This window comes from Monodon monoceros, unplaced genomic scaffold (genome assembly GCF_005190385.1).
Source record: "Monodon monoceros isolate NGI ecotype Baffin Bay Population unplaced genomic scaffold, NGI_Narwhal_1 Super_Scaffold_15, whole genome shotgun sequence".
Taxonomy (NCBI): domain Eukaryota; kingdom Metazoa; phylum Chordata; class Mammalia; order Artiodactyla; family Monodontidae; genus Monodon; species Monodon monoceros.
The window spans coordinates 35,260,374-35,273,517 of NW_021703771.1; the positions used below are offsets into that span (position 1 = coordinate 35,260,374).

At 38.6% G+C, this 13,144-nt stretch overlaps 1 protein-coding gene across 3 annotated transcripts in view; it reads right to left on the reverse strand.

Annotated features, from left to right (window-relative positions):
• HACE1 (HECT domain and ankyrin repeat containing E3 ubiquitin protein ligase 1) overlaps positions 1-12,061 on the reverse strand; it is a 94,238-nt gene extending 82,177 nt beyond the window's left edge. For 2 of the 3 annotated variants that reach the window (XM_029223904.1, XM_029223902.1), the window contains exons 1-4: positions 11,715-12,061; positions 5,946-6,000; positions 4,850-4,939; positions 3,963-4,067 (exon numbers count right to left, since the gene is read on the reverse strand). Coding sequence is in view for 2 of the 3 variants with exons in the window: in XM_029223902.1 (XP_029079735.1) it covers positions 3,963-4,067; positions 4,850-4,939; positions 5,946-6,000; positions 11,715-11,790 (326 nt within the window). In the remaining variant the exon portion in view is untranslated. The remainder of the gene's footprint in view (positions 1-3,962; positions 4,068-4,849; positions 4,940-5,945; positions 6,001-11,714) is intronic. The other variant, XM_029223903.1, reaches the window with a different exon arrangement.
• Positions 12,062-13,144: the final 1,083 nt, after the last annotated feature.

A 13,144-nucleotide genomic window follows, 5' to 3' on the forward strand; every position in this document is an offset into this window, starting at 1 on the left:
ACACACACACACACACACACACACACACACACACACACACACACACAGTGGAACTGGGTCCAGGAACCCTTTGCAAGTATGCTATATATATATATATGACATACAGAGAATATACATAATACATGTAATATATATAACTATTTACTCAGATAATAAATATCTTCGTGCCATGGATTATATCATATTTCTTTAATCAACTCAGTACTAAGCATAACTAACTGATTACTAATTATTAAATCTTATAATCAATAGCTAAAGTTTTTATTAACTGAATAAACCTTTTAAAAGAGAACAAATTACTTTCCTTGCTTTGATTTTTTATATCTAAAATGAGGTTAAATGTCATTTAAAATCAGCTTTATAATCAAAGAAATGGAAGAAAACAAAGCTCTGAGTAAACTTTTAAGTTCAAAAGTTTACAAAGTGGGCTTCCCTGGTGGCGCAGTGGTTGAGAGGCCGCCTGCCGATGCGGGGGACACGGGTTCGTGCCCCGGTCCAGGAGGATCCCACATGCCGCGGAGCGGCTGGGCCCGTGGGCCATGGCCGCTGGGCCTGCGCGTCCGGAGCCTGTGCTCCACAGCGGGAGAGGCTGCGGCGGTGAGAGGCCCGCGTACCACAAAAAAAAAAAAAAAGTTTTCAAAGTTCCTTCATCTAACACATTGTTATGAAAACCTTAGAAAATAAATCTTCAATAACGTGAGGCAACAGACCAGAAAGTCTTATTAAAATTAATATTGCATTGTTTAAATTATGTGTGTGTGTATGTGTGTCTGTGTGTGCGTGTCTGCACCCATATTGCTGGATTTCTAAAATCTATTCAGAAGCCTGTCGTGGACCACTGGCATATTGTCAAAATAAACACTTAGGTGGGACTGTACCAGGGAAAAAAGCTCTAAAGAAGTGTTTAGGGTAGAGATTGTTGAAGAAAAGCAGCAATCCATAATCCCCATCCCAAAAATGAACTGCAAAACTACAGGGCAATATAAGAGAACTATATTCTTTTTCTTACTTAATAATCATTATTGCTATTTTCCAGAACCCTGAGTAAATCAAAAAGACCAACTAAGTGCACACCAATTTTGCTTAGAATGGAACTAAAATGTTAACTAACTTATGAGTTCTGCCCTTTATGAGCTCACAATCTAGCCCAAAAAATAAAGAAAAAATGTTTCTGGGACTTCTCCGGCAGTCCAGTGGTTAAGACTCCACAATTCCACTGCAGGAGGCGCGGGTTCAATCCCTGGTTGAAGAACTAAGATCCCACATCCCGGTGTGGTGTGGCAAAAAAATTTTTAAAAAAAGAAAGAAGAGGGCTTCCCTGGTGGCGCAGTGGTTGACAGTCCGCCTGCCGATGCAGGGGATGCGTGTTCATGCCCCGGTCTGGGAGGATCCCACACGCTGCAGAGTGGCTGGGCCCGTGAGCCATGGCCACTGGGCCTGCGCGTCCGGAGCCTGTGCTCCGTGGCGGGAGAGGCCACAGCGGTGAGAGGCCCGCGTACCGCAAAAAAAAAAGAAAAAAGAAAAAATGTTTCAAATCTGACCAATATGCAACATAAGGATAGACAATAATTTTTAAGTCTTCCCTTTTTATATTCTCATACAATCATGAGCAATGCTAGATCCTACTGTACAGGAAACAACTATTTTCCTGGCCAGATACTGCAACAATTATAAGAAGTTTATGGTAACCCAAATGACACAGGGACCAGTCATCCACGTGCTCAGAGGCAGCTTACTGGGTTTTCCACTGGAAAGGAGGGCAATTTAGTATTAATGCACTGATGGCTGAAGACAGAAACACTAAAGCAGGCCAAGAGAAATACTCTACCCCTCTGACAACGATAGATGAGGGGACAAAACAAAAACCCCCATAAACCAGACAGACCAGCAAAAGGGGTAGAATTCACCTATGACTTCTGCTTCAGTCTAGACAAATTTGAACTTACAGAGAAATTAGAGCCAAAGACTATTTCTGAAACCATCAAAAGCTACAGGAAGCAACAAGTAATCAAGTCACTTAATAAACATTTACTGAGCACCTCTAAGTTGTACAAGGCATTCATTCAATATATAAAAACCAAAATAGTTAAGTATGGAATATCAAAAGTAATCTTTATAGAAATAGAAAGGCATCCAAGTTAGATGTTATGTTAGGGTTATGGACTCTTCTTACTCCTTTTCTCTTCACTGATTTACCATATGAATTATGTAATAATATCTGTTATATTTCTTCATCTTTAAAATGTTATGGTCTCCAAATTCAATGTCTCACCAAAAAAAAAAAAAGAAGATAAATATGTGAGGTGATGGACGTGTTAATTAACTAGGTGACAAAAATCCTTTCACAATGTATAGATCAAATTCATCATGATGCACACTTTAAATATATTATAATTTTATTTACCAATTATACCTCAACAAAGCTGGAAAAAAAAAAAGCAATGGTCTCCTAAATGACTAAGTCTCCTACTACAACAGCAGTAGACATTTTATCCCTGCTGTGCACCAATCTGTCCTTTCATTTACAGTTGTTGAGACACTGTACTAAGATATTCTTCTATATGTAACTTTTTCAGAGCTTTGTCACTATCCTACCAACATTTGGGATAATGTATCTAGACCTGAGATCAATTCAACAAGGGAATGAATGATTTAGTCTATGACCTTGGGCGTGACACCCTACAACATACCTAATGTGGCCAATTATTAGAAAAAACAATTGTTTAATCAACACGTTACCTCTTGCAACAGTGGACAACTAAACTGGTTCACGTGCTAAGTCAGGAAATGGGACAGACCAGACAGGGGCAAAGGGCTATGCTTCTCCTCTGTCCAAATGAGACATCACTATGGTTCTAGTCTTTCTGGTTCCACTTTAATCCTTGTCTACAAAAATTTGGCCTCAGACTGAGGCAGTGGACAATTTTAGCCCCATATCCATCTCACTTAGGCAGCCACCTCAACTACCTAGAATTCCTGTTCAAAACAGTCAACAAAAATACTTCCAAGAGTAATCAAAAGAAGAGACACATAGGAATAGTCTTTCATAGAAAAGTTTTCCAGCATTCAAAAAATGTTTATAAATGTAAAGTTCCTCAAGCCCTGAATCAAAAACTACTTATTTTCATTTTAAACATAATTCCAACTATTTTAGTCTGGTTTCTCAGTCCAACAGAAAAATATTGTGGAGGCAGACACAGAGACATGACTATCTGAAATTCTTGACAAAAAAACTAGGTATAGGGACTTCCCTGGTGGCGCGGTGGTTAAGAATCCGCCTGCCAATGCAGGGAACACGGGTTTGAGCCCTGGTCCGGGAAGATCCCACATGCCGCAGAGCAGCTAAGCCCGTGCACCACAACTGCTGACCCTGCGCTCTAGAGCCCGTGAGCCACAACTACTGAAGCCCACACGCCTAGAACCCGTGATCTGCAACAAGAGAAGCCACCGCAATGAGAAGCCCACGCACCGCAACGAAGAGTAGCCCCACTCGCCGCAACTAGAGAAAGCCCGTGTGCAGCAACGAAGACCCAACACAGCCAAAAATAAATTTATTTAAAAAAAAAACTAAGTATAATGTATTTACTCTGTCTTTAATTGCATTAATAAAATTAACTAAACAATGTGGAAAATAAGCCATGGAGTTCAGCAAGGCAAAAGACTACCAGGAAAAAGAACACTCAAACAAAGAGGTAATTAATTATGCTTTTCAGAAAATGTCATTATAATACTAGTAAAAATAAACTTTGACAAATATATTATCTTCAAGAAGAAAAATATCAGTAAACTTAATAAATTATTAAAATTATAGTTATTTAAAAGTGTAACAAAATAATCCAAGACCCTCTTCCCAAGGCAAATATTGGGCAAAAGAAAAAAAAAATTCCCAAATGAAGGTAGAGTGCCTTGACTACTCTTAGTCATAACAATACAACTTAAGCTACTTAAGAAAAAATATTTACCCATTTCTAGCTGCCAAATGAAGGGGTGTACAGCCTGAAATATCTTGATAGTTAGGATTTGCTCCTTTCTTTAAAAGCAGAACCAAGCATTCCACCGATCCACAACTAAAACAATATTAAAAACAGTTCAGACACATTTAACAAACAGCCATAGTTGACATAGCTTAATTAAAAAACAAAAAGCCCTATTAAACATATTCTTTGGGGGGTCCATATTGACCTACAATTTAACTCCTGTCATAAATAGCAAATATCCTCTACTTTCAAGATGGTACATTCTACTGCAAAAGCTATGAAGTATTTGAGAAGTTCACATAAAGCGAAATAAAGTATTAGCATATAAAAGAAACCATACAGTACTCTCAACTTTTGGCTTTCCAGAATCCAAATTTATATTGAAAAATCAATTTTATTTAGGTAGAGTAATCTCAGCCTAAATCCTAAAGGGTGATGAGATATCAACAAATTGATTAGCTACACACTGGAAAATTATGAATAAAAATCATTCCCACAGCTAAGTAAAAAATATAAAGCCAACAACTTCACATGCAATTAGCATATAAAATCTTATATTGGTGGGATAAAAGTAAAATTTTGGTGAATGTACCCTCTTAAGTATATCCAGGAAAGATAATCCCCGTGCCTAATCTCCTCTAATCTGATCTAGAGCAAGCTAAAACATCAGATATAAGACTTGAGTCCAATCCCAAGATTAACAATCTATCTAGTGAAAGAATGTAAGCATAGCACACTATGCCCTCGACAAAACAAAGAACCACTCAGCTGTCTGTTCTCATCTCTCTCCATAACTACTATGGAACACACTGACTCAAAGCTTACTATCATTACTCTAGACCAAAATTTAATCCAAAATGTCTTAGTCTTACTTTGCTGCAATGTGAAGCAAGCTTCTTTTCACACGTCCAAATGCATAATTGACATCAAACTTTGAATTTGATAGTAGTTCAGAAACAGACCTATGCCAAAAGAAAATTGAGTCAAGGTTAAAAAAAAAAGTTTTTAAAAACATACTAACTCAAGTTAATAGCTATTTAGTGTTACTCTTACCAATTATTCAAAAGGTTTTGTCCCACATCAGCCAAAAAACAAGGCACTACTCTCTAAGCGTAGCACAGCAGCCAGTGCAGCATCATCCAAAAACCAACTGCCCTCACCTATAAACTGGTGCTGAAGGGTTCCTCGTCTGCCGCTGTGACTATGTCACCTGCCCTGAGGACACCTAAGTTGGCTTCAGCTCCCACTAGATTCTTGAGAAGCAAAGAGAGTAGGACTGGCTGCTCCCCCTGCAGAAAGTTGAGCCTATCTATATTAATTTTGGTCAAATAAGAAAAATCAGACAAAAACATGCTTTAATTATATCAGACAGGAGTTCAAAGCAAAAAAATCATTTATATTTTAAACATGTTTCAAAATACAGTGTCTCTTTACTTTCTCCTCATAATACCAAACTACCCAATGGCTAACCACAGCAGAGCTGTCTGTTACAAGTATAAACATCTCATCACACAGCCAGACAACCACACCTCATGTGCGCCCTGTAAAAGAAGTGTCAACACTACCTCAATAGAAAGAACATGAAAGTAGTAGAATATTAGGGAATAACTTGTCCATCAGCCCTAACTTTTTGCTATAAAGATCAGTAGTGACCTCTAACAGAAACCATCATAATGTTTTTTTCACTGTCAGTGACCAAGCAAATACTTGTTTTAAGTTCTGACTATGCATTTAGAAAATCTCTTATCATAGAATTTTACAGTTGATACGGATCTTAGAAAATCTTGTTCCTTATTTCACAGACAGAAAATTATAATTAGAGGTTAAATAACTTGCCACAGGACAAAACCTATGTCCAAACTCTATGGTGTGTTTGTGTGTGTGTGTACGCAACATTTAGGTAAATTTATATTCTTAAAAAATATAAATTTGTGGAAAAAATATATAAATTTGTAAATAGGCACTCACCTGTGTTGATCAGCCATAACCATTGGCATTAACGTATAAACAGCAGTTTCATTATCTAAGTGTTAAAAAAAAAAAAGAAAAGGAATTAATTTATCTCCTACTTTTTCCAAAGGGTGATACTTATGACTACTTCAGAGTTTTCTTAACTCTAAATAAAAAGCTAGGAGAAGAGTGGAAGAAGATTATGGATAGTGAAAAACACCAGAGGTATTGCAAGATTTGCAATAATGCACAATGTTTCATCATACTTACAAGTACTTGGAGGAATGTTAAGTATATATGAATATCAAAGATAAGTATGCTAAAATTATTTTAAAATATTACATATACATAGTATTTGCTCCTTGTCAATAACACAAGAAATTTTTAGAAGTTTTTATGAAACAGCATTAAAGTCTTATTTTTACTTACCTCACATTTTCATTTATTATCTTTTATAGAATAAATTCACAGAAATATGATCCAAAAGAAGTTAAAAGTCAATAACATCTATGATCTCATGCGATACTTATATAAATTTCAGATAGTTTGAATTTTTTTTTTTTTTTTGATGTGGACCATTTTTAAAGTCTTTATTGAATTTGTTACAATATTGCTTCTGTTTTATGTTTTGGTTTTTCTGGCTACGAGGCATGTGGGATCCTAGATCCCTGACCAGGGATCAAACCCGCACCCGCTGCTTTGGAAGGCGAGGTCTTAACCACCGGACCGCCAGGAAAGTCCCTGAATTTACTTTTATGTATTACTAATGGTCATTCCTCAATTCAATGCGTATTAGAGCTTTACGTTTTTTAATAAGTTACTTACAGAGAAGTAACACTGACAAGTCCCATTTAGCCCTTAAAAAGTTAATAGCAGTACTAAAATTTATGAGTAAAAGTTTGAGAAAAAGGATATTTGCATAGTATCAAAGTATTTCCCCCACAGTGAATTTACAGTGGAGAACCCAGCAGATTATCACCTTAATCATCTGATAAAGGGTAACATCACCGGAAATAATACATATCAGTATATTGTAGCCCTTGAGTTTCCACTGAGAAGGGCACATCACTTTTGTAGTATTCTTGCCAAAAATATGTAACTTTAATCTACTCATGGGAAAACATCAGACAAACCCAAATTAAGGGGAATTCCACAAAATACCTGATCAGTCCTCTTAATCAAGACCATTAAAGTCAAGGAAAAACTGAAGAAATATCACAGTTCAGGGGAGGTTAAGGAAACATGACAACTAAATGCAATGTGGTATCCTCAATTGGATCCTTAAATAGAAAAAAGACATTAGTGGGAAAACTCATGAAATTCTAATAAAAGTCTGGAATGTGGCTAACAGTATTACACCAATATTAACTCCTTAATTTTGATCACTGTTCTTTGGTTGTATAAGATGTGAACATGAGGGGAAGCTGAGTGAAGGGTATACAGGAACTGTGTACTATTTATGCAACTTTTCTGTAAGTCTAAAATTACTTAAAAATGGAAAGTTAAAAAGAAAAAGAAAAAAGAGGGGGAACTGTTATCATTAAAAGATTCTTAAGAGATGAGTCAACCAAATGTAATGTGTGGACCTGACTGGATACTGATTCAAACAAACCAACTGTAAGTGAATATTTCTGAGAGGAGAAAACTGAACATGGACTGGGTATTTGATGAGAATTAAAATTACTGTTACTTGTGTTGGCTCTAATAATGGTATTGTGATTATGTTTGAAAAAACATTATATATGTAGAAATATATCCTGAAGTATTTAAAGGAAGAGAAAAAAAGTTACCATTTCTTCACATTTTTGTTCATTACTATTTTTGAATGTATACATGAAGAGCAATTTAGTCCTTGTCAACATTCACAAGTACAGTATGCAGATGCAACAACTCTTTCACTATAATAATAATTTAATAACGAAAGAATCCTACTAATAACAGCCAACATGTTTTAAACCATTACCTTAAAGGCACTGTTCTAAACACTTCACATGCATGTGCATCATCTCTTTTATCTTCACAGCCACCTTATGAAGTAGGTACTAGTATTATCCCTATTTTACAAACGAGAAAGCTGAAGCACTAAGTAATAAGCCGTGTGATGGTGGCATTAAATGGCTAAACTGGAATTCAAAGCTGGCTGATTCCAAAGCCCCTACAAGAAAAATCTTCCACTGCCCCCAGTATACACTATATAAATAGCCAAAAGGTCTACAATACTATTCTTTTTTTTTTTTTTTTTTTGCGGTACGCGGGCCTCTCACCGCTGTGGCCTCTCCCGCTGCGGAGCACAGGCTCCGGACGCGCAGGCTCAGCGGCCATGGCTCACGGGCCCAGCCGCTCCGTGGCATGCGGGATCCTCCCGGACCGGGGCAAGAACCCGTGTCCCCCGCATCGGCAGGCGGACTCTCAACCACTGCGCCACCAGGGAAGCCCTACAATACTATTCTTAACATGTACAATACAGTCTAACTTGTTTTATTCTCGTCCATCTCAATTTTTTCAAAATGCTGACTGCAACCACTAAATTATTCTCATTATCTAACAGTGAGTCACCAAAAGGAGTTGAAAAGCACTTCACTAAGCCTCCCTCATTATGGCAACATTCTTTCTCTCTCATATAATACACGCCCCAATAAAAATCTGAACTTCTAAACCATGACAATTTCAAGTAAGTCACTCCATAATAAACAAAGTCATAAACAGGAAATACCCTTATTTGTGAATTTAAACTTATAAATCAAGATAGTACATACTTTTAAGTGAGCACCATAAGGTTCGCATGGGTTTTACTTATAGGGTGTTCATTTAGATAAAATTTAGAGGTAGATCTTGTTTTTTAAGTAGTATCTAACCTTATTAAAAAATTAGCTCACATACGCTAAAAGGTACGAAGACACAAATATAACCACAACTATGATGCTAGAAGGAGACTATCCAGGAAATACTATACTAAGAAAGTACTGAATAAAATTTGCTGTCAGGTGCTTCCTTCTCCACACTCATGAAGAAATCTTGAGAAGTAGGTATGTAACAGAAGTTTTCAGAGTGATAAGAAAAGTTTAATCAATCTCTCACTTTATCAGATATGTTGGCCATTTTTATTAATAACATTTCAGAACTCAGCAACTAAAAGGAAAACCTCAAAGAACAGGAAGCTCAGATTCACTATGCTATATTCAATGTCTCATCAAACCATAAAATGGGAGAGATTTTTTAAAAAATTGATAACTATCTTAATCATTATTCAAATATATGCTCAAATGGGTTCAAGTTCTATTATTTTATTAAACAAATTACATTCACTGTAAATGCAGTAGTTTAAGATTACTTTTTCCACATAAATGAATAATATAAGCCAACTTTTTACAGTCCACAGAGAATCTATATCCCTAAAATAGTTGTTTTCCTTTCACTTTCTCTCTCACAAGAATATTCCTGTTAGCCCTGCCTAAGATGACTCAACAACCTGCACTCCATTACTTAGAGGGAATACTCAGGTTTTCATCATCCCAAGGAAACATAAATACGTTTTCCCAGAATTCAGTTCAATAAATAAAATATCTGCAGGTTAATCCTATGCAACAAAGTTAATTTTAGAGTGAGGGCTGATTAAAAACTTTCCAACCTTAATAATTAGCTCCAATCAAGTGCTTACTAATCACTGAAGTCTAACAAGGCAAGATAAACATCTGATTATTTCCTAAAGTTAGACAGATCTCAGAACTTCTGTTCAGCCCTTAAAATGAAAGCACAACAATCTAAATTTTTATAATTAGAATGTAACACACACACACACACACACACACACACACACACACATTTGAAAGGGCCAATCTCAGAGAATTCAAAAATATTCATCAGAACTTAGGGACAAAGATAAATTAAAAGGACAGGATGAGCAAACTCACTATAATCAAAGAAAAACAAATGTAAGCAACATGGGAAAAAGTTTTATTATTAATTACTCTAGTTTCCAGGGACTCTCAGACTGTGGGTGGAACTTTCTTTTCCAAAGAGTTAGTTGAGAGGTTGATACTCAGTCTTAAAAATGCTGATATAATTAGATCTATACTCTTCTATGTAATAATCCTAAGGAAATATTTATAAAGGCAGACTGAGATTTAAAAATGTACAAAGCTGTTCTTCATAAAATCTACTATAAAAACAATAGATTCAATATTTGTTACATATTAACCTACAAAATAAACCTACATTAAATCCTACAAATTAAGCGCATTTAAAGATATAATAAATGTATGTTTTCTAAAAGCAAAATAAAAGACTATATGCAGTATGATCTTAGTTTCAGTAGAAAAAGAGAAAAAATAATAATAGAAGGAAATAAAGAAAATACTAACATTGTTTATCACTGGGTGTGAAATGACAGATTATTTTATTTTTCTTTCTTTTCAAAATGTTCCACAATGAAAACACATTACTTTTAAAACAAGAAACATTATCAAAGTCTTCTAAGTCACATTTACGTTAAAAAAAAAAAAAAACGGGATTTAAACTGAGCAATACAAATACCGTGTAAATGAAACTACACACGCAGCAAAGGATACCAATAATTTGACTGCGGAAAATGAGTGAGATCAGCACTTAAGAAATGGACTCAAAGGTGGAAGGTGGAAAGAAAACAGAGAAAGAAAACGTTGAAGCCAAAAGTCTTGTTCCTAAAATCAGGATCATTTTCAGTCTCTTACTTTACACTAGCAAGGTACCAAGTACAAAATTATCTTTTGAGAAACAGTCGCCACAAATCATCCTGTTCTGAATCATAAGTAGAGACTAGGGAAAATTTTTTTCAGAAAAATTATCCTCAGGTCTCCAGTCCCACATTTCTTTTATGGCTCTCACCCAAGTTCTCCTTCACTAACCTTACAGATCACCTCCCCAGCAACAATTCAAAGAATTTTTTTTAAAAAATGATATAAGATAAACTAATGCAATGCATTAAAAATAAAAAATCACCAGACTTAACTCCTACCCTTTCTCTCAGTTGGGCATACAGAATCAAGCCTCTTAGAGACAGCACTGCCCTCTCCCACTACCACTAAACCATCTGAATTCATGAGGCTGCAAACAAAACGGCTTTCTTTCTCATCTCTTTTATTACTAGTGTTTTACCTATTCTGAAGATATCCTGGCACACTGAACTAAAATTCCTAAACGACAGGGCTCATGCCTTACTCCTCTCTGTAGAAGCGCCCCAGCCCCTCCGTCTGATGAATAAATGAAGGCAGACATGCATATTAAAGTGTATATATGTAAACACACACAGTACTTCAAGTACATGTTTGATATTTGACACCCTTTTATTTATTGTCAAAATACAACAGTGCTCTACATTTAGAAAAAGAAAAGACTGCTTAATTCCCCTCAGCAGCTTAAAGTAAACAATACTACTTGGGGAGCATCTCTCCAGCCCCAGCAGGCAGAGACTGTAAAATGGCCCACAACTGTGATGTTTTCTGAATCCGGATCTCCGCCCTCCGGGTGATATTTCTGCTCCTTCGCCAAAACCCCTAATCGATAGTCTGGAGAGACTTGGGTCTATCCTGCTTCTTCTAGCAGCAGAACCTTCACAGCCCGGACCCCTCCCCCAAACTCCCACCTGCCCCGGGCGGGAGCGGCGGGCGAGGGGTAGCAGGAGGTCCCAGCCCGGCCCCTGCCAAGGAAAGTAAATGTGGGCGTTTGTTCAGCTTTTGGTTAGTTTTCCCACCCGGGCCTCCCCGCGCCCCGAGCCCCGCCCCCGGCGCCCCTAGCCCGCGGCCAGCTCACCGTCCGGCAGCTCTATGGTGCGCGCGCGGCGCAGCGAGCGCGTCAGGCGATTGAGCTGCTCCATCGCTCTCTCCATCCTCGGCGCGCCCTAGGCGCTACCCCTGCCGCGCTCGCGGCCTCCGCGCCCAGCGCCCTACATCCCGCCCCGCGCCCGTCCCGCGGGCGGAGGCGGCGGTTCGCCCGGGCCAGAGCCCGGGGCTACGGAGGCCGTTTAGGACTGCGTCCTCCTTCCGGGGGCCGGGAGCTGTCGGACAGACCACCGAGGGGACACCCGCCGCCGGAGACGCCGCTCTGGCCCTTCCTGCCGCCGCCACCACCTCTTCCCTCCCGGACTCGCACAGCCTTCTGGGAGCGGTAGTTCCGAGTCGCGCGCCCGGGGCGGAGCCACGCTGGGTGCGCCCGTGGCTCCGCGCCCCTGCCACGCAGACGCCTGGGTAGGGCGGTGTGTGCGGGAAGCTGTGGGCAGGCTTGCGGAGGGACTTATTGGGTGTCCCCACGAGCCCCTTCTCCTGCACCGCAAAGCTGTACGAGAGCAGCTCCTTTCAATTCTGTCACTCCCCCCTATATAGCCGATTGGGGATTTGCACGGTTGTTCTTAAATCCATCGTCAATCATCCCAGTTTTGGTACATTTGTTTTCCAGATAAATGAACTGTTGAAATATTACATTTTCATATGCTAAAGAATGATAAAGTCAAACAAATGCAAACGCAGAATACACTCTTTCCTTCATTGCAAGTAACGTAAACGTAGCTTAATTATTTGTCTCCCCTGCTGGGCGATTTCGTGAGGGCAAAGCCGTCCCTTTATCTTGTGCCTTGTATTCCCGTACTCACCACAGCACCTGACACAAAGTTGAAACTTTGGGGAATATATGGATGGTGACATCCTAAAAGAAAATTCTAGTTTATTTGGGAACAATGCTGAAGTCTCAAGATGATGACAGATCCCAGTGGGAAATCCAAAGACTGATTTCGTGAGTTGCAAAAAAACTTGACAATACCAACAAGTGTGGATGAAATTAATTAAAAGGAAATCAGTGGGGAAAAACCATATTTGTCAGCTCTACACAGAAGTAGAGCACAAGCCAGGATAAAAACAAATTTGAAGCAGCTGAAACATGAAAGAATTTATCCAATCCAGGTGAGTATGAGCCTACCTAACACCACTGACAATGAAAAGAGGAATTTTATCTTCTTGGGCATAACCAGTGCCAAGATGATGCTGGAGTTAAGAGAGAACCAAAGAGCTTGGTCTTTCTCAGCTTCTCCTTCCTCAAAGAGGCAAAGCTGTTCCTGCAATGAATGGGCACATGCACGTTGGTGATATATATTAGCTGGCCCAGAAGGAGAAAGAGAATCTCACCTGCCCTTCCAGGATATGCAGGGGCAGATGGTGGCTGGCATGGGTGTGCCCTGCCAATGCCATCCT